This window comes from Hemitrygon akajei, chromosome 14 (assembly GCF_048418815.1).
Source record: "Hemitrygon akajei chromosome 14, sHemAka1.3, whole genome shotgun sequence".
NCBI lineage: Eukaryota > Metazoa > Chordata > Chondrichthyes > Myliobatiformes > Dasyatidae > Hemitrygon > Hemitrygon akajei.
Window position 1 is genome coordinate 94,246,361 of NC_133137.1, and position 21,579 is coordinate 94,267,939.

Sequence of the window (21,579 nt, forward strand, 5' to 3'; positions counted from 1 at the left end):
GTTCCAAGGAATAAAGACCTGATCTGGCCAACCCCTCCTAGTAACTCATGCTCTCTTTTCTTGGCAACATCCTTGTAGATTTTTTCTGCACTATGTCCAGTTTAACTATGCCTTTCTTATAAAAGGATAACCAAACTACAAAGTACTCCGAATAATGTCTCAGCAATGACTTCTACAACTGCAACATCATGTTCCAGCTACTATACTCAATACCCTGACTGATGAAATGTCAGTGTTAAACACCCTGTCCACCTGTGACAATGAATTATGCACTTGTAACAAGTCTTACACTGGTTTAACTTTCCAAAATGCATCACCTCACACTTATTTACATTAAAAGCTATTTTGCCCCTCCTCAGCTCACTTCCTTAACTGGTCAAGATCCCCCTATCAAAGTCCAAATAGACAACATTCACTGTCCTACTACCCACATCTTAACTTTTTGGTTACATGTTCAAACAAATCTAAAAGGTTCACCAAACTTGACTTTCCACACATGCTGTCTCCTCTTAATCACTCTGTCTATCCAAATGCTGGTAGATCCTATTCCTCAGAATTCCCTCTAGTAACTTCCCCACCACTGATGTCAGACTGACCGGACTGTCGTTCCTTGTCTGTTCTGCAAATAAAAGTAAATCTGTGAACTTGCACCAAATCTACATATTTATACACAAGGAAATATTTTGAATAATGATTCTTTGCTTAGCTAAGAAAGTCTATCTATGTTAACCATTCAGTTTAGCGGAATACAAAGCAATAGTCAAGAGAGTTTTCTTAAACCAGCCAATAATTCCGTATGAAGATACACCAGTGGCTCAGATGATCTTAGGCACAAAGCTTTTTTCATGTTTCATATAAAAGGAAACAAATATAATTGCAAGATAATGCCTTGGTCAGAGTCAACTTCCCATGACTGATTGATATTCAAATCTGAGAGATTGTAGATTTTGGAATCTGGAGCAATGCATAAGATGCTGAGGAACTCAATGGGCCAGGCAGCATCTGTGAAGAAAAGGGGTTAGGCAATACTAAGGATTGAAACTCTTCATCCAGTTTAAAAGACAAGAGGGGAGATGACCAAAACAGAAAAGGTGGAGGGAAAAGTTGGACCAGGTACTGGCAGATGATTGGTAGATCAAAGCAAGGGTTATAGGCATTTGGGGGAAGATAGAGTGGGAATGGTGCCACACGCCTGGGGGAGATAAGTGTAGATAACAAAGGGCTAAAGATGATGCAATCCAACAAGAGAAGAAGGTAGAAAATGGAATAAAGGAAGGGAGGTGCGGAGGTCAAAGAAGAGTAATGGGAGAGGGGAAACAGTGGGAGAAGCATGTGCATGATGGGCAGGTGGAAAAGGAGGAGGATGGGGAAAGAAGCATGGAGATAAAAGCTAGGAGGGAAGAGAAAAACTGTGTGGAGGAGACGGGGAGACAGGGGGGAGGGTAATGCAATTATTATAATTTGGAGAATTCAATGTTCATGCTGCAAGGTTATAAGCTGCTGAGGTATAATATAAAATGTTGTTCCTCGAGTTTATGTTTAGCCTAAACCTGCAATATTGGTGGCTAAGGACAGACACATTGGTGTGGGAACAGGACAATCAAAATGGCTAGCAACCGGCAAACCTCAACAACCACAGCAGACAGAGCAAAGGTGCTCGGCAAAGCAGTCATTCAGTCTGCACCCAGTCTCACCGGTGTAAAGGAGGCGACCACGGGAACACTGTGTGCAATAGATAATGACAGAGGAAATGCATGTGATAATCATTTCTGTCCCTTTAAGGTATACTCTGTAGTTAAAGTACCTGCGATATACTAGCACAAGCCAAACAGAAAGAAAGCGATGTCTATCATTATTTTAGAAGGCATATTACAATGAAATCCTTGATTTTGGATTGCATTGTGCCCACAGATGACTGAAATAGAGGAAAAGCAGAAGAAATAATTTTTTTTACAGCTGGAGTTTTAGTCTTATTTAATTTGAAAATAATGTGCAGTATCTATTCCGGTCAACTCAACTATAATTACGACTTTTTATCAATAATAATTGTAATTTTGAAAAATAAGAAACTGATATTTTTTCAACTCAAGGTAGCAAGATGGGTTTTGAAAATAAAAATGTACATGATAAAAAGTAGTTCTTAAAAAGCTGAGAGACAACCATTTCTTCAGAGCTATAATAGTGATGTATCTGAAATAATTTTTAATAACATTCAAGAATGTAAAGGAAAAATATTACTGCATTATGCACGAGGTCCATTACTAAATTCTTGATGACCATTTGAAACAGAATTGCAGGGCTACAAAGGAAAGGGTGAAAGGGAATTAGAACTGATGGGAATGCTCTGCTGGGAACTGGCAAGGACCCAATAGGCTGCACGATCTTCTTCAGTGCTGTAAAAAGATTCATGTATCTGAAAATTCACACCGATAATTAGCATCTCAAACTGAAAAATGCAGCCCAAACTACAATAACAATGCAAACTATAACATTATGGCACTGGAGATGGCAAAATTGGAGAAGTAGTGAACAATGAAGCTGGCATTTTAAAATATTATACACAAATCTACAGTCCTTAATTTTAAAAAAACAATTTATTGTTATATTATGTTCCATAGAAAATGTGATGGACTGTGACACCTAGTGGAGTGATTTTCAAATAGAAAAGATGAAGACTGAAACCAAGCCTGCATTAGGTGATTTGTGTGCAATGAATAAATAAAGAGATGATCTTTGGCATTATTTTATGCACAATGAAACAATAAGTTGTAAATCTAGTCGACATTCACACCTCTTTATATCTTGTAAAACCCAGCATTGTTCAACAAAAAACATTTCAATTCAGGTAGCACAGCATCTATCACAATGCACATCCAACAGCCATGAACATGCCTTAAAGCTGATAGTCTGAGAAAGAAGCTACAAAATTTCAACTCTTGTCCTTCTACAGTCTCAGGTTCAGATGCTCCTTCTTCCCAATATTACACTTCACAAACAACATGCAGAATTGTCAACCAACCCCAATTCATCCTAGGCCCATGGATTTTCAGTACTTGCCTGATCCAATTCTGCTTTCCACATGTACTTCCCTACAACTCTCACCATTTGCATTGAGTATAGGAGTTGGGATGTAATGTTAAAATTGTACAAGGCATTGGTGAGGCCAAATTTGGAGTATTGTGTACAGTTCTGGTCACCGAATTATAGGAAAGATGTCAACAAGAGAGAGAGTACAGAGGAGATTTGCTAGAATGGGGTTACCTGGGTTTCAGCACTTAAGTTACAGAGGTTCAACAAATTAGGTCTTTATTCTTTGGAGTGAAGAAGGTTGAGGGGGGACTTGACAGAGGTATTTAAAATTATGAGGGGGATAGATAGAGTTGACGTGGATAGGCTTTTCCATTGAGAGTAGGGGAGATTCAAACAAGAGGACATGAGTTGAGAGTTAAGGGGCAAACGTTTAGGGGTAACACGAGGGGGAACTTCTTTACTCAGACAGTGGTAGTTATGTGGAACAAGCTTCCAGTAGAAGTGGTAGAGGCAGGTTCAATTTTGTCATTTAAAAAAAAATTGGATAGGTATATCAACAGGAAAGGATTGGAGGGTTTTGGGCTGAGTGCAGGAAGGTGGGACTAGGTGAGAGTAAACATTCGGCACGGACTAGAAGGGCCAAGATGGCCTGTTTCTGTGCTGTAATTGTTATATGATTATACAGTCGGCCCTCCTTATCCGCGAGGGATTGGTTCCAGGACCCCTTGCGGATACCAAAATTCGTGGATGCTCAAGTCCTTTATTCAACCTGTCTCAACGCAGTGGATCTTGGGACCCAGTGGAACCCCAGACCTTATTTAACCTGTCTCAGTGCAGTGGACATTAGGACCCAGCGGCAGAGATCTGAATTCGCAGTGTTTCTGTTCACGAAAATAATCACGATCACGATTGAAAATAAAGTGGAAATAAAGTGATCGGAAAGAGGCAAAACGCCATCGGTCATTGGAAAAGCATTAGGCTACAGTTGGTCAACGACCGGAACAATTTTAATGGATAAAGTGAGAAAGGCTCCGCCCCGATGAAAGCTATAATTATTACTAAGCAACGCACTGGTTTAATTACTGGGTTTTGAGGTTTTGGGTTTTTGATCCTCCCATCAACCCAGCATGGTGGAGAGCGCACTTGATAGTGGTCTGTCACTGGATCAAACTCAGGAAGAAGTTCCCAAGCCAGGTGCTGAAACATACGTTCTTAAGTGTTTTATATGCATAGAAAGGTAAAATATATACTATATACTAAGACAAATGTTTGACTAAATGATGCTAAATAATACCGGATGTACCAGTTCCGACTTACTGAGTAAGAGAACTTACGATTTTTTTCAATCCCGATCCACGATAACCCACGCACATCCTTCCGTATACTTTAAATCATCTCTAGATTACTTATAATACCTAATACAATGTAAATGCTATGTAAAATAGCTGTTCTACTGCATTGTTTAGGGAATAATGGCAAGGACAAAAGCTTGTACATGCTCGAACAACAACTGCTGAAAGAGCACTTCCGGGTTTTCGCAATGGTTGAATTTGCGCATGCGGAATTCACGGATAAGGAGGGCCGACTGTATATCCAATTCAATCTGTATCAATACTGGTGCTATTCCAACACTGGATTAACTGCTCCCCACCCTGGTGGGCTTGCCCAAGATTCCAGTTTGCTCTATGTCCAAAATGCAGAAAAAACAGTTTGACAATAATTACAGTCATGGTTTTGAAATGCATGGTTTAAAATACTCTAATTGCCAAGTGCATGACTAAACAAAGTTTTACACGACACACACAAAATGCTGGAGGAACTCAGTAGGCCAGGAAGCATCTATGGAGAACAGTACAGTTAGCATTTCGGCCAAGACCCTTCATCAAGACTGGAGAAAAACAGATGTGGAGTCAGAGTGAGAAGGTGAAAGGGAAGGAAGGGAGAAACACAAGGTGATAGGTGAAACCGGGGGCGGGGGGGGGGGGGGGTGGTGAAGTAAGGAACTAGGATGTTGATTGATGAAAGAGGTACAGGGCAGGAGAAGGGGAGATCTGACAGGAGAGGATAGAAGGCCATGGAAGAAAGAAAAGGGGAGGAGCACCAGAGGGAGGTGATGGACAGATAAGGAGATAGGTGAGAGAGGGAGAAAGAAATGGGGAAAGGTGAAGGGGGGGGGCCAGGGGAGCACTACAAACAGTCCTTCCAAGTAAGGCGACACCACCTGTGAGTCTGTTGAGGTCATCTACTATATCCAGTGCTCCCTGTGAGACCTGACGTAGATTGGGAGACTGCTTCGCCGAAAACTTATGCTCTGTCCGCCAGAAAGAGCAGGATCTCCCAGTAGTTACCCATTTTAATTCCACTTCCCATTCCAATATGTCAATTCATGACCTCCCTCTACTGTCGTGATGAGGCCACACTCAGGTTGGAGGAGCAACACCTTATATTCCCTCTCAGTGGCCTCCAATCTGATTTCTCGAATTTCCAGGAATGTCCCCCCCTTCACCATTCCCCAGTCCCATTTCCCTCTCTCACCTATCTCCTTACCTGCCCATCACCTCCCTCTAGTGCTCCTCCCCTTTTCTTTCTTCCATGGCCTCTGTCCTCTCCTATCAGATTTTCCCTTCTCCAGCCTTGTATCCCTCTCACCAATCAACTTCCTAGCTCTTTACTTCATCCTCACCCTCCCCTCCTCCCAGTTTTACCAATCACCCTGAGTTTCTTCCTCCCCTCCCCCACCTTCTTAGTCTGACTCCTCGTCTTTTGTCCTGATGTAGGGGCTCAGCCAAAAATGTCGACTGTATTCTTCTCCATAGACGCTCCCTGGCCTGCTGAGTTCCTCCAGTCTTTTGTCTGTGTTGCTTGGGTTTCCAGCATCTGCAGATTTTTCCTTGTTTATGATTTTACACAATGACTTACACTTTTAAGCAACTGGAGCAATCGGGAACTACATTAAATATAAAAGTCAATACAGGTGCATGACTATTTCCAAGAATAATACACTTCAGGTAAATTCGCCATGCTATTGGGATTTATAAAGATTAATTATACCTTCAAAATATTACAATTTTTTACAAAAATAATTTTAAATAGACCAGATTTATAGTCAGCAGATTGGCACATTGTGTAACTAGATGGAAATTGAAACCTGTCTCTAAAAACAATTTTTAAAATGTCTAAACAGGTTAGTGGGCATCTTTCACAAGTAGTTTTTGGATAGAAGGCATGCACGTGAAGGTGAAGATAAATGTAAGAGAGCCAATGGTAGCATTAACCTGGGCAACTCAGCTAGCCTGCAGACATTTATATGTCAGGTGCTCTCAAAGGCAAACTGCTGTCAATTATTTTGGAAAATTTACTGGGGTCAGTACACAGTTTTGCAGTAAACGTGTTCCCAAAGTAACTGTCTGGATTGCTACAAAATTCCTTTCTAATTCTTGACTGTATTTAAGTGCACAGCTTTTAGCACAATGCTGCCACCTAGTGTCCAAATATAATGATAAAGCAATTTTAACATATTTACAACGGCATATTCAGTTCAAAGTAATATATTATCAAAGTATGTACATGTTACTATATACTACCTTGATATTTAGTTTCTTGCAGATGTCTTTGGGGGAAAAATACAACAAAAAATTTACCAAAAATCCATCTATACAAAGGCTGACACGCCAATCTGCAAAAGATGATGAACTATGCAAATAAAATAACACTGAGAACATGAGTTCTAAAGAGTACTTGAAAGTGAGTCTGTAATTTATAGAATCAGTTCAGAGCATTGGTGAATTAACTTATCCACACTGATTCAGGAGCTTGATGGTAGCGTAATAACTATTCATGAAACTGGTGGTATGGGACCTAAGGCTCAGGTATCTCCAATCACATGGAGTTATCACTTTCATGACATGCTACCCTTGCTGAAAAATTTAAAACATTTATTTGGCATTGATGGCAGATAAATGTTATTGTAGTACAATTGCAAATTAGTGTTAGTTACGGTAATCACACCAGCCCACTATAAAGTATAAAAGTTTATCTTTACATAGTTTGGGGGAAAAACACTTATTTTTGTCATCTACATATATTTCCAAATAGACTTAATAAAAGTATTACAGGTATCCCCCGCTTTACGAATGTTCGCTTTTACAAAAGACCTACATGTTTTCGCATTACAAAGAGGATTTTCACTTTTAAGAAAATTTTTCCCATATAAATTAATGGTTCTTCACTTTACGCCATTTCAGCTTAAGAAAGGTTTCATAGGAACGCTCTACCTTTGTAAAGGGGGGGGACCTGTAATTAAGTTCTGCACATTCAATGTCATCACTTGATAAGGTGGACAAACCAATTTAATTCTAAAGTTGAATTTATTTTGGCTGAATAGCTAGTTAGGAATTTGGAAAAAATTGAACGGTTTCTTTTACATGTCAGATTTCATCTCAAATGCACAAATAAGTACTGTGTGAAATTTGGGTTAACGGGGAAAAGATGGGCATACTGTATTCCAAACTCACCTGAGAAAAGATGTTTGCACTGGGAGTTACTCGGCTATCAACGATGCTGTAGAAAATTGCCAACAATCTATCCAGTGGGAATGGTTTAGGGCCAAGGAGGTGATTGCTGGTCTGCAAGAGACAAGATTAATTTAAGTGTTTAGTAATGGTACATATAGGGACATCATATGTTTTTAATTTAGTAAACAACTTCCTGCTAATGTAATTCATTTTAATCTGTTGAGCAACATGCTTTCAAAAGTTAAGTTGAATCATGCCATATCTGAACAGTGACCTAATTTTGCATTTAGTGCATTGTAGACTGGTGTAACTTTTACTAACAAATCAAAAATGATTGCACTTGCAAGACAGCAAAATAATAGTTGTTTTGCTACATACTTTGGCTTTATGAAGCATCTAAAACAGTTTAATAAAAACCCGAGCCTAAAGTTGATGAAAAAAGTTGTTTTCTAAATTCCACAGACTGGATCTATCTTTTCAATTTTAAAATGCTAAGAATTTGTACTCTAAGTCTCTCTCCAATTTCTCAGTCTATGCATGTACCTGTATCTGAACATCAATCAGATGGAAAATTGTAATTGAAATACACAAATAAGCAAGAAGCCCAGAAACTCTGGCATGCAAATAGAAATAGAAAAAGATTCAAGACTGTCCTCAAAACCTTCTTGAAAGTACACAACTCCAACAACTCCGGCAAACCCTCACCCAACCTGCTTAGAGGGTAAAAAGAGCACTTCTGATGACATTGAAAATCTTAAGTCCAAACTTTAGCACACAAAAGCCCAACACAAATGGTAGAAAGACTGCACCATCTCACATACTATTCACCTACACATCATGGGTCAGCACAGTAACATAGCATTTAGTGCGATACTATTAGAGCTCAGAGCTCCATGTGCTCTGGTTTCCTCCCACAATCCAAAGATGTACCAGTTAGTAGGTTAATTGGTCGTTGTAAATTGTCCTGTGATTAGGCTAGGGTTTAATTGGGGGTTGCTGGGCAGCACGGCTATTCTGCGCTGTATCTCAATAAATAAATAAATCATGTCAAGTACTCCCTATGCCACACATAATTAAATTTGTGGGTTCATGCCATCGGGTTGGAGACTACTCAGACAGAATAAAAGAATACGAGAATTGCTCCTCCAACCTGATAGTGGCTTCATCATGGCAGGAGGCCATGGATTGACATGTTGGAATGGGAACGTAAAGGAAGTAAGAGGTCAGTCACCAGGAAATTCCACTTTTTGCGGATGGAGTGAAGGTGCTCAATAAAATGGTCCCCCAATCTGTGCCAGGTCTCACCTATTTATTTATTTATTCATTCATTCATTCATTCATTCGTTACAGGCTAGAGCTTCTCCCTGCATTTCTCTTGGAGTTATCAAGTGTTGAAGATTATGTCTACTGTGTCTTCATATATACAGATTCCACCTGGTGGTTTAGGAAGCAGCTCTTTAACCACTGGATGGAGTCAGTAAGCAAAACATCACCAACGTCCTCTCTAACTCACACATCACCCTTAAATGGAGACAAAACTCTTGTCTCTTCATTAAGATTGGGTTAAGATCCTTACCTACTTACTTGCCCAACTTTACCTGCACCATCACAGGACTGAAACATCAGTATTGTTTACAGGTCCAATACATTCTGCTATATCAGTATTTGTTTATTAGATTTTCCACCACAATTTCGACAAGAATTTGTGAATTTCCCACTGCTTCAGCATTTTCTTATTACATTAGGGTGGTAATAGTAGCTGTGACTGTTTAATAACAGCTCTTAATTTACAGATTGTGAAATACAGTGGATTCCGGCTAATTGGGGCAGTCATTATTTGGGAGAACTCTAAAAGAACAGAAACAAATGTCAGTCGCATGCTCATCATGTGGTCTAAAGCACACAATTTTTAAATAGTGTCACTTGTGTGCGTTTGTTTTCAAACACCAGTGATTTTTGTCATTGACGGTTGCGAGTAAAAAGCAGTAAGACAATTCAGAACTGTTTTGCTTACTGCAGTTTCAAATATTCAGACTTGTAGAGATGGCAGAAATGACCAGGAGTGAAAATGAAATGATTTCACTACTTCAACAAGTTAGGGACTATGAAGTATGTTAAGGTATTGGCAATCATCTTGAGTGTTACAATGAAAATGAAGATTTGAACGTTGCCGGGAGCTCTGTTTGAAGGCAGTCCATTATCTGCACTAGGTGTCTGCTCCGATTTTGTTCATTTACAGTCAATCAAAACAGACAGACAGACATACTTTATTGATCCTGAGGGAAACCGGGTTTCGTTACAGTCGCACCAACCAAGAATAGTGTAGAAATATAGCAATATAAAACCATAAATAATTAAATAATAATAAGTAAATTATGCCAAGTGGAAATTAGTCCAGGACCAACCTATTGGCTCCGGGTGTCTGACACTCCGAGGGAGGAGTTGTAAAGTTTGGCCACAGGTAGGAATGACTTCCTACAATGCTCAGTGTTGCATCTCGGTGGAATGAGTCCCCGGCTGAATGTACTCCTGTGCCTAACCAGTACGTTATGGAGTGGATGGGAGACATTGTCCAAGATGGCATGCAACTTGGACAGCATCCTCTTTTCAGACACCACCACCAGAGAGTCCAGTTCCACCCCCACAACATCACTGGCCTTACAAATTAGTTCGTTGATTCTGTTGGTGTCTGTTACCCTCAGCCTGCTGCCCCAGCACACAACAGCAAACATGATACCACTGGTCACCACAGACTCGTAGAACATCCTCAGCATCGTCCGGCAGATATTAAAGGACCTCAGTCTCCTCAGGAAATAGAGACGGCTCTGACCCTTCTTGTAGACAGCCTCAGTGTTCTTTGACCAGTCCAGTTTATTGTCACTTCATATCCCCAGGTATTTGCAATCCTCCACCATATCCACACTGACCCCTTGGATGGAAACAGGGGTCACCAGTGCCTTAGCCCTCCTCAGGTCCACCACCAGCTCCTTCGTCTTTTTCACATTAATCTGCAGATGATTCTGCTCACAGAATGCAGCAACATACACTGTAGGAATTCCTCCGTCAATTTTAGGAACTAAATCACATTTTTATAGAAAACCTGCAGCACAATACAGGCCCTTTGGCCCACAAAGCTGTGCCAAACATGTCCTTACCTTATAACTACCTAGGCTTACCCATAGCCCTCTATTTTTCTAAGTTCCATGTACCTGTCCAGAAGTCTCTTAAAAGACCCTATTGTTTCCGCCTCCAGTCCATTCACCGGCAGTCCATTCCACGCACTCACCACTCTCTGCGTTAAAAACTTACCCCTGACATCCCCTCTGTACCTACTTCCAAGCACCTTAAAACTATGCCCTCTTGTGCTAGCCATTTCAGCCCTGGAAAAAAGCCTCTGACTATCCACACGATCAATGCCTCTCATCATCTTATATACCTCTATCAGGTCACCTCTCATCCTCCATCGCTCCAAGGAGAAAAGGCTGAGTTCACTCAACCTATACTCATAAGGCATGCTCCCCAATCCAGGCAACATCCTTCTAAATCTCCTCTGCACCCTTTCTATGGTTTCCACGCCTTTCCTGTAGTGAGGCGACCAGAACTGAGCACAGTACTCCAAATGGGATATGAACAGGGTCCTATGTTGCTGCAACATTACTTCTCGACTCTTAAACTCAATCCCACGATTGATGAAGGCCAATGCACCATATGCCTTCTTAACCAGAGAGTCAACCTGCGCAGCAGCTTTGAGTGCCCTATGGACTCAGACCCCAAGATCCCTCTGACCCTCCACACTGCCAAGAGTCTTGCCATTACTGCTATATTCTGCCATCATATTTGACCTACCAAAGTGAATCACCTCACACTTATCTGGTTTGAACTCTATCTGTCCAGTCTAGTTTTGAATCTTATTGATGTCCCGCTGTAACCTCTGACAGTCCTCCACACTCTCCACAACACCTGCAACCTTTGTGTCATCAGCGAATTTATTAACCCATCCCTCCACTTCCTCATCCAAGTCATTTATAAAAATCACAAAGAGTAGGGGTCCCAGAAAAGATCCCTGAGGTACACCACTGGTCACCGGCCTCCATGCAGAATAGACCCGTCTACAACCACTCTTTGCCTTCGGTGGGCAAGCCAGTTTTAGATCCACAAAGCAATGTCCCCTTGGATCACATGCCTCCTTACTTTCTCAGTAAGCCTTGTATAGGGTACCTTATCAAATGCCTTGTTAAAATCCATATACACTACATCCACAGCTCTACCTTCATCAGTGTGTTTAGTCACATCCTCAAAAAATTCAATCAGGCTCGTAAGGCACAACCTGCCTTTCACAAAGCCATGCTGACTATTCCTAATCATATTATGCCTCTGCAAGTGTTCATAAATCCTGTCTCTCAGAATCTTCTCCATCAACTTACCAACCACTGAAGTAAGACTCACTGGTCTATAATTTTCTGGGCTATCCTTACTCCCTTTCTTGAATAAGGGAACAACATCCGCAACCCTCCAATCCTCCAGAACCTCTCCCATCCTCATTGATGATACAAAGATCATCGCCAGAGGCTCAGCAATCTCCTCCCTCACCTCCCACAGTAGCCTGGGGTACATCCCCTCTGGTCCCGGTGACTTATCCAAATTGATGCTTTCCGAAAGCTCCAGCACATCCTCTTCCTTAATATCTACATGCTCAAGGTTTTCAGTCCGCAGCAAATCACCCCTCCAATCGCCAAGATCCTTTTCCGTAGTGAATACTGAAGGAAAGTATTCATTAAGTGCCTCTGCCATCTCCTCCGATTCCATACACACTTTTCCACTGTCACACTTGATTGGTCCTATTCTCTCACATCTTATCCTCTTGCTCTTCACATACTTGTAGAATGCCTTGGGATTTTCCTTAATCCTGTCCGCCAAGGCCTTCTCATGGCCCTTTCTGGCTCTCCTAATTTCGTACTTAAGCTCCTTCCTGCTAGCCTTATAGTCTTCTAGATGTCTATCATTACCTAGTTTTTTGAACCTTTCATAAGCTCTTTTCTTAACTAGATTTACAACAGCCTTTGCAGACCACAGTTCCTGTACCCTACCATGCTTTCCCTGTTTCATTGGAACATATCTACGTAGAACCCCACGCAAATATGTCCTGAACATGCGCCACATTTCTTCCGTACATTTCCCTGAGAACATCTGTTTCCAATTTATGTTTCCAAGTTCCTGCCTGATAGCCTCATATTTCCCCTTACTCCAATTAAATGTTTCCCTGACTTGTCTGTTCCTATCCCCCTCCAATGCTATGGTAAAGAAGATAGAATTGTGATCACTATCTCCAAAATGCTCCCCACTGAGACCTGACACCTGACTAGGTTAATTTCCCAATACCAGACCAAGGACAACCTCTCCTCTTGTAGGCTTATCTACATATTGTGTCAAGAAACCTTCCTGAACACACCTAACAAACTCCACCCCATCTAAACCCCTGACTCTAGGGAGGTGCCAATCAATATTTGGGAAATTAATCTCCCACCACAACAACCCTGCTATTATTACACCTTTCCAGAATCTGTTTCCCTATCTGCTCCTCGATGTCCCTGTTACTATTGGGTGGCCTATAAAAAACACCAAGTAGAGTTATTGACCCCTTCCTATTCCTAACCTCCTCCCACAGACAATCCGTAGACAATCACTCTATGGTGTCCACCTTTCCTGCAGCTGTGACACTATCTCTGATCAACAGTGCCATGCCCCCACCTCTTTTGCCTCACTCCCTGTCCTTTTCAAAACATCTAAGCCTGGCATTTGAAGTTGCCATTCTTGCCCCTGCACCATCCAGGTCTCTGTAATGGCCACAACATCATAGCTCCAAGTGCAGATCCACACTGTAAGCTCATCTGCTTTATTCATAATACTCCTAGCATTAAAATAGACACATTCAAAACATCGGTCTGAGTGCGTCCATTCTCTATCACCTGCTTATCCACCCTTTCGCACTGTCTCCAAGCTTTCTCTACTTGTGAGCCAACCTCCCTTTCCACCATCACTTCAGTTCATTTCCCACCCACCCCCATCAATTCTAATTTAAACTCTCCCCAATAGCCTTAGCAAACCTCCTCTCAGGTTCAAGTCCAACCCATCCTTTTTGTACAGGTCACATCTGCCTCAGAAGAGGTCCCAATTATCCAGAAATCTGAATCACTGCCACCTGCTCCAATCCCTCAGCCACGCATTTATCCCCCACTTCATTCTATTCCTATACTCACTGTCACGTGGCACAGGCATTAATTCCGAGATTACTACCATTGAAGTCCTGCTTTTCAACTTCCTTCCTAACTCCCTGTTGTCTGTTTTCAGGACCTCTTCCCCTTTCCTACCTATGCTGTTGGTACCAATATGTATCTCAACCTCTGGCTGTTCTCCTTCCCACTTCAAGATATCGTGGACGCGATCTGAAACATCCCAGACCCTGGCACTTACCATCCGTGTTTCCTTCCTCATTCCACAGAATTGCCTGTCTGACCCCCTTACTATAGAGTCCCCTATCATTGCTGCCATCCTCTTCCTTTCCCCACCCTTCTGAGCCACAGGGCCAGACTCTGTGCCAGAGGCATGACCATTGTTACTTCCCCCAGGTAGGCCATCTCCTCCGATAGTACTCAAACAGGGGTAATGTACTTATTGTCAAGGGGGACAGCCACTGGGGTACTCTCTAGCATCTGTTTCTTTCCCTTCCCTCTCTTGACTGTTACCCACTTATCGGTTTCCCAAGACCCTGGAGTGACTACCTGCTTATAGCTCCTCTCTATCTTTTGTGGTACGGTAGTAGTTTTTAGTAGTGATTTGATTTGTATTATATTTAAATACATTTGTTACTTAGTTAAACGGTGGTATGTTCTTTTTTATGTACTTTTGTAACTATTTCCATGAAACTGGCTAATTGGAGCAGTTGCTTAATTGGGCCAAAATGTACTGGTCCCAATGTGTCCCAATTAACCAGAATTTACTGTATTTTCTTTTGGTTGCATGTCCCAATGCACCTCTTCAAGTGAACTAGATAATACCTTTTGCCAGTTTTGATCCTATTTGATCATTTGTTTTATCAGTGGGAGACAAAATCTAATTCATCATTCTACTCTCATCATCCTGCTTCAAAGTTTCCATTAATTCTGAATTGATGAACTGCACCAGTGAGTCACTGGTGGTAGAAAAATTGCTTTGACATTTGTCACAGTAAACCTGGCTATTCTGAGCAATTGCCCTTAATAACATCTTCTATCGCAAGCAGACACAGTGATATAAAGCTGTAATAAAAAATTCCTCTTAATTTGTTCAGGACATAGATTCTATTTAAATTTGGTCATGGCAAACTCAACATGAAATAAATGCAGCTTCTTGGGCATTGGTTCTTGACTGCAACTGTTATGATGAGACCAAGCATGTAAGAAGAGCTACTCATCTTTTATTTCTAACAGGCATACTTTTTTTTGAAAGAAATGCATTAGGCAATTTACTTTTATTCTTAAAGGAATTGTAGATGGTATCATTACAGCTTAATTGTCTGTGAGTGCAAATCCCTCAAAAGAGCTTTCAGATCTCATTGATCAAGTAGCTATAAGATTCAATATCAACTTACCTTCTCATGCTTTTTCAAAAAGGAACTTTTCTTAATTTTCCCATGATGCTGGAAAAAATAAGAGGGATAAAAGTTCAAGCATTTGATTGATCTGCAATATGCTGAATGTGACTGGATAGCTATAATAAAAAGCAAAAACTGGATTTTCACCCTTTTTTTCAAATTCTGATTCTAATTTATGCTCAATTAAAATGGTGATCACAGCAGCTTTGGAGTAATTCTAAAACAATTCTTAATTCAAAGTTCTAAGTAAATTTATTATCAAAGTATATACAATACTGTGCAAAAGTCTTAGGCATCATAGATTTTTTACATACATTTTGTTTTACTTTATTCTTTTGTCTTCTGCTTTGGTGTGTCAGTAGAAAAGAGCAAGTGGTAGATAGCTAAATATTCATTTTCCAAAGAAACTTAAATGTTACAGAGATGTTTTAGTATTTTGTTAAAGAAAGTAACATATTAAGTAATAGACCACTTCAAATAAAAAACTTGATTACTTTGTAATGATCAATGACATAATGAGTTGAATGAACTCAACTGAATGAAACAAAAACAGGTTTAGAAGGAGTCAAACTGGGTGATGGAGAACCAAACCAAAGGTGAGGGTGTGGCTGGTGTGACAGTTGAACCATCAAATCATCAATTCTTACACCATGGCAAGAGTGAGCACAGCAACAAGACACGAGGTGATCATCCTTCATCACCAAAGTCTTTCCTAAGCAGAAATTTCATTGTAGACAGGAGTTTCAAGATGTGCTGTCCAAGCTCTTCTGAAGAAGCACAAAGAAACAGGCATGGTTGAGGACCAGAAACGCAGTGGTTGACCATGGAAATTGAGTGCAGCAGATAAGAAATACATCAAATTGACGTCCCTTCTAAATTTGAAGTAGTCCAGGACTGTTACCAGCTCTGAATTCACAGAAACAAATGGAACCCAAGTGAACCCCTCTACAGTCCAGAAGTGGTCTTCATGGAAGAGTTACTGCTAAAAAGCCATCCATTCCTTCAAAGTGGAAACAAATCCAAGAGACCCATCTACACAAAAAAAACCACAAGGACTGGAGTGCTGAACAATGGCAGCAAGTACTCTGCACTGATGAGTCAAAATTTGAAATTTTTGGCTTAAACAGGAGGCAGTTTGTCTGTAGAAGAGCTGGAGAGCACTACATGGATGAGTGTCTGTAGCCAACAGTGAAGCACGGTGAAGTTTTCCTGCCAGTTTGAGGCCGCATTTCTGCAAATCGAGTTGGTGATCTGGTCAGAGTTAATGGAATCCTTGATGTTGAGAAGTACAAGCAGGTTCTCATTCATCACACAATACCATCAAGGAGGAGTCTGATCAGTCCCAACTCAATCTGTAGCAGGAAAATGACCCCAAACACACAGCCAAGGTCATAAATAATTATCTTTAGCAAAATGCAGTTCTGCAACAAACGGTATGGAAAAAGTATCTAGTGCTTTCCCAGCATATATGATGAATAAACTCTTCTTGGGCTTTCAGCTAGGTAAAGATATCGATTATAACCAACGGTTCAATGACAAACTCTGCCATCCTCTTCATCATCCCTGAAGAAGATGGCAGAGTTTGTCATTGAAATATCAGTTATAATTGATACCTGTATCCGGATGGAAGCCCAAAATGGTATGGACTTCATAGAGCCCTGATCTCAGTATCATTGAGGCTGTCTGGGATTACCTGGAGAGACAGAAGCAAGCAAGACAGCCAAAGTCTGCAGAAGAACAGTAGTAGCAAGAACAGTAGCAAGTTCTCCAAGATGCTTGGAGCAACCTACCAGCCGATTTTCTTATAAAACTGCTCTACAGTATACCTAAGAGAATGTGTAGAGTTATAAAGATAAAGACACCAAATATTGATTTGATTTAGTTTTTATTACTTACTGCTCTTTAAAGTAAATTGTTTGATATTTAAAAACTTTACATTTCATTATTTGTGAAAACAGCTTCGCTTTACAGATATTTTTTTTACATGTGTCCAAGACTTTGGCACAGTACTGTATATGTCACCATATACAACCTTGAGAATCATTTTCTTGCGGGTATACTGTACACAGTAATTCCAAGAAACACAACAGAATTAATGAAATTCCACACCAAACAGGATGAACAACCAACCAATGTGCAAAAAAACAAACTGTGCAAATACAAAAGAGAAAAATATAACATATAACAGGCGATAATTATTGAGATCATAGGTTGTGGGAAAAGTTCAATGATGGGCTGAGTTCTCTCTGGTTCAAATGGCTGAGTGGTAATAACTGTTCCACAATATGGTGCTGTGGGTCCTGGGGACCGTGTACCTTCCTCCTGATATAACCATATAACAATTACAGCACGGAAACAGGCCATCTCGGCCATTCTGGTCCAGCAAGGTGGCTTCTATATGGCAACAGTGAATGGAAAGCATAGCCTGGGTGATGGGGTCCCTGATGATGGATGCTGCTTTCCTGCAACAGGGCTTCAAGTAGATGTGCTCAATGGTCAGGAGGGCTTACAGTTCAAGGGCACTGGTGTTTCCATACCAGGCCATGATGCAACCAGTGAATATACTCTCCACCACACATCTGTAGAATTCTATCAAAGTTTGAAATGTTATACCGAATCTTTACAAACTCATAAGGAAGTAAAGGTGCTGCCATGCTTTCTTCATAATTGCACTTATGTGCTGGGCCCAGGACAGTTCCTCTGAAATGTAACACTGAGGAATTTTAAGTTGCTGACCTTCTCCACCTCTGATTCTCCGATGAGGATTGGCTTATGAAGCTCTGGTTTCTTCCTCCTGAAGTCAATAATCAGCTTCTTGGTCTTGCTGACATTAAGTAAGTGGTTATTGTTGTGGCACCAGATTTTCAATCTCCCTGCTATATGCTGATTCGTCACCACCTTGGATTTGGCCAATGACAGTAGTGGCATCAGCAAACTTAAATATAGCATTGGAGCTGTGCTTAGTCATACAGTCGTAAGTGTAAAGCGATTAACACAGGAGGTCTAAGCACACAGCCTTGTGGTGCATCTGTGCTGATAGAGATTGTGGAGGAGTTGTCAATCCAAACTGACTGAGATCTGCAAGAGAAGAAATTGAGAATCCAAACGCACAAGGATGCATTGAGGACAAGATCTTGAAGTTTATTTATTAGTTTTGAGGGAATGATAGCATTGAATGCCAAGCTATAGTCGATAAAGAGCATCCTGATGTACACACCTTTGCTGTCCAGATATCCTAGAGTTAAGTGAAGAACCAATAAAATAGCATTTGCTGTGGACCTGTTATGCCAGTAGGCAAATTGGAGTAGATCCAATTTGTTTTTCAGCCAGGAGTTGATATTTTCATCATCAACCTCTCAAAGCACTCCAACAAAAAGGATGTTGAATACGTGAGGCTTTGGTCATTGAGAAAGGTTACCACATTCTTCTTAGGTATAACTGAAGCCTGCTTGAAGCAGGTGGGTACCTCAGACTATCAAAGTGAGAAGTTAAAGATATCAGTAAACACTCCAGCCACTTGATCAGCACACACCTTTAATACTTGGCCAGGTACCCCATCTGGACAGGTTGCTTTCCATGGGTTTATCCTCCTGAAGGATGATTTCTCGTCGGCTTCAGAGGCTGAAATCACAGGGTCATTTGGGTATGTGGGAGATCATGAAGAGTCCTCCATGTTTTGACGGTCAAAGCAAACATAGAAGGCACTGAGCTCATCTGGGAATGAAGCCTTGTTTTCACCTACGTTGCTTGGTTCCTTCATCTATTTGAAAGCTGGATATGATTTAAGAAAGATAGGGAACTTCACTTCCATAAATTATACTGTAACTAGCCACCAATAAAATGTTCTCTAATAAGTAAAACGAGCTTAGCATGCTCCTGTGTTTGCTCAAAATGCAAGTGTCCCAGCTTATTTCTTCAGTTACAAAACAATATTCCCACATCTGAACTTTCCTATTTTATGAATAGGTTTGCACTCCCCCATGTCATTCTGAAGACATGGGAGAGTGCAGACACTGGGGTTTGAAGTTCAGAATGATCTGCTGGTGGAACTCAGCAGGTCAAACAGTATCTGTGGAGGAAAAGGAATTATCAATGTTTTCGGTCAATATGCTCCTCTGCCTCCACATATAGATGCTGCTCAAGTTGCTAAGTTCCAGTAATTTTTAACTAAATTCTAATTTTGAAAATTAAACTTTTTTACAAACTTGCATTATTATAAAAGCACAATAATCTGGACAAGCTACTGATAACAGATGTATTTTCTACAACAGATGAACAGAATTATAATTCTGTATGATGTAAACAGCTCTGATTCACCAGATGGGACACACATTGCACACTTTGACAAAGGTCCCAGCATAAATATCAAATTCTAGTCTCTTTCAGCCAGGAATGGCTCAATCCAACTAAATGAATAATAGCCATTTAATAACCCCTCATATTCTTTTCAATTCTTGAAGCAGGTGAGTACTACACACTGCTGCAGCGAGAGGCTGAAGTGGTCGGCACAGGTCTTCAATACTCGGCCAGGTACTCTGTCTGGACTGGATGCTTTCCTTAGATTCCCTCTCTTCTTCCCTCATCTTCAGATACTGAGACCAAAGAATCATCAAGAGACATGGGGGTACGCAATGGCTTCTATTATTTAGTAATAACTCAAATTTGAAAGCTAGTAATTGATATAGTTAAAATTTAATAATATTGGGTAATAGAGCAACATTCCTAAAACAATGAAATTTGGCACAACATAATTCTACTTATTTTGGATTTCACAAACAATACAATTTGATGAAATAGTAAATTTATGTGTATAAACAATTAATAAATGGCACATTAAATTCATTCATTTAATACGTATAGAATATTTTCAACTATGTAAAAATTTAAAAAAGTAATTACATACATCTGCAAACCAACTGAGAGAAAGTAGTGAAGGAAGATATATATGCCCTGAAATGGTTTCCTTTCAAAGTTCACATTGATTTTGTCAACTTCATGAGAGAGATTTATGCTTGCTATAAATGGATAAGAAATTTTGCTATCAAATTTTGAAAATACATAACTTGCAAATTTGTCTACATTTCTTAAAGCACTATCATTAATGATTAATAAGAACATAAGAATTCAGCTCCTTGCACCTGATTCACATTTCAGTAAGATCATGACTGACCATCTATCTCAGTGCCGTATTACTACACTAACCCTCAATTCTATTAATAACTAAAAATCTTTCCAAGATAACTCAATCGTCTTTCCACCATACACCATGAAAGCCTGTATATTTTATTATCCGCAGAATGAAGTTTTGTTTTTCTACTCCACAAGGTTTAATTATAATTAAGTATCAATTTTTTTTAAACAAATTACCTTCATGAAAAATCTTTTGTCTGTTCTAGCAGGATTGTAGGAGGAAAGGTAGGCAGCAATCAATAGGAATTTAGAGTAATATGGAAGCTCAACATGACCATGTGCAGAAAGCCCTAAGCAGGAAAAGAAAAAAAGACAAGTTCCACAGTTCTTGAAGCAGAAATAAAATGTATAAGACAAACTACTAAATTACAATTAAATAGGCATTTCCATGAAACAGTTGATACACTAAAAATGAATTTTATTTGCAAATTTTGAAAAAAAAATTATGCTCCATTTTGAATACTCTTGTTGCAAGTAGTGCTCCCCATCATTAGAAAAGGCTTTTGAAGGTAAAATCATTTTCTGGACTTTTTTTTTTACTACCAGCAAATAATTCCCTGTTTAATTCTGGGTTGTTTTCCTGGTACGAGAAACTGGAAAAATAATCGCTGCTGGAAACAAATTCGAGGATGTAGGAACAATATATTACATGATTTTACAGCATATGTTTGGAAAGCCACTCACCAATCTGGTGTTGCTGTTATATTCTATAACTAGTGTGAAGATCATGCAGGTAAATCACCACAAAGTGTAGTGAAAAAATATTCAAACCTCAAATGACAAAGTAACCATAATGGAAGAAAGTAGACAAGGCCAAGCCATATTTAAAGATGTGGAATGGACCTTAAAATGGAACTATGGAGATAAGGATTAGGAATTGGATATTTGACCACTTGTGCTGGCTCCAGCAATAAAAAAAATCCAGGCTTATCGTTTCACTGTACAATTTGTTTTACTGGAATTACTTAGGAATTGGATGTGGAATGTCAGTAAGTTTTATCACTAACAAAAGGCTAAGCTGTACAACAGTAGACTAAAATCTACTCTGTAATCCGAAATGAGACAGGATTAATATTTATGGTTATCAATTTCCTTTGCAATTCATACAATACTTTGTACAAGACATTGGCGAGGCCACATTTGGAATCTTATGTTCAGTTTTGGTCACCCTGCTATAGGAACAATGCCATTAAATTAGAATGAGTGAAGAGATTT

General features: G+C 40.0%; 1 protein-coding gene across 2 annotated transcripts in view; it reads right to left on the reverse strand.

Annotated features, from left to right (window-relative positions):
* The window catches only part of orc5 (origin recognition complex, subunit 5), a 90,963-nt gene that overhangs the window by 33,474 nt on the left and 35,910 nt on the right, over nt 1–21,579 (reverse strand). For both annotated transcript variants that reach the window (XM_073066648.1, XM_073066649.1), the window contains 3 exons: nt 20,542–20,654; nt 15,172–15,219; nt 7,545–7,655 (listed from right to left, as the gene is read on the reverse strand). In XM_073066648.1, coding sequence (XP_072922749.1) covers nt 7,545–7,655; nt 15,172–15,219; nt 20,542–20,654 — 272 coding nt within the window. The remainder of the gene's footprint in view (nt 1–7,544; nt 7,656–15,171; nt 15,220–20,541; nt 20,655–21,579) is intronic.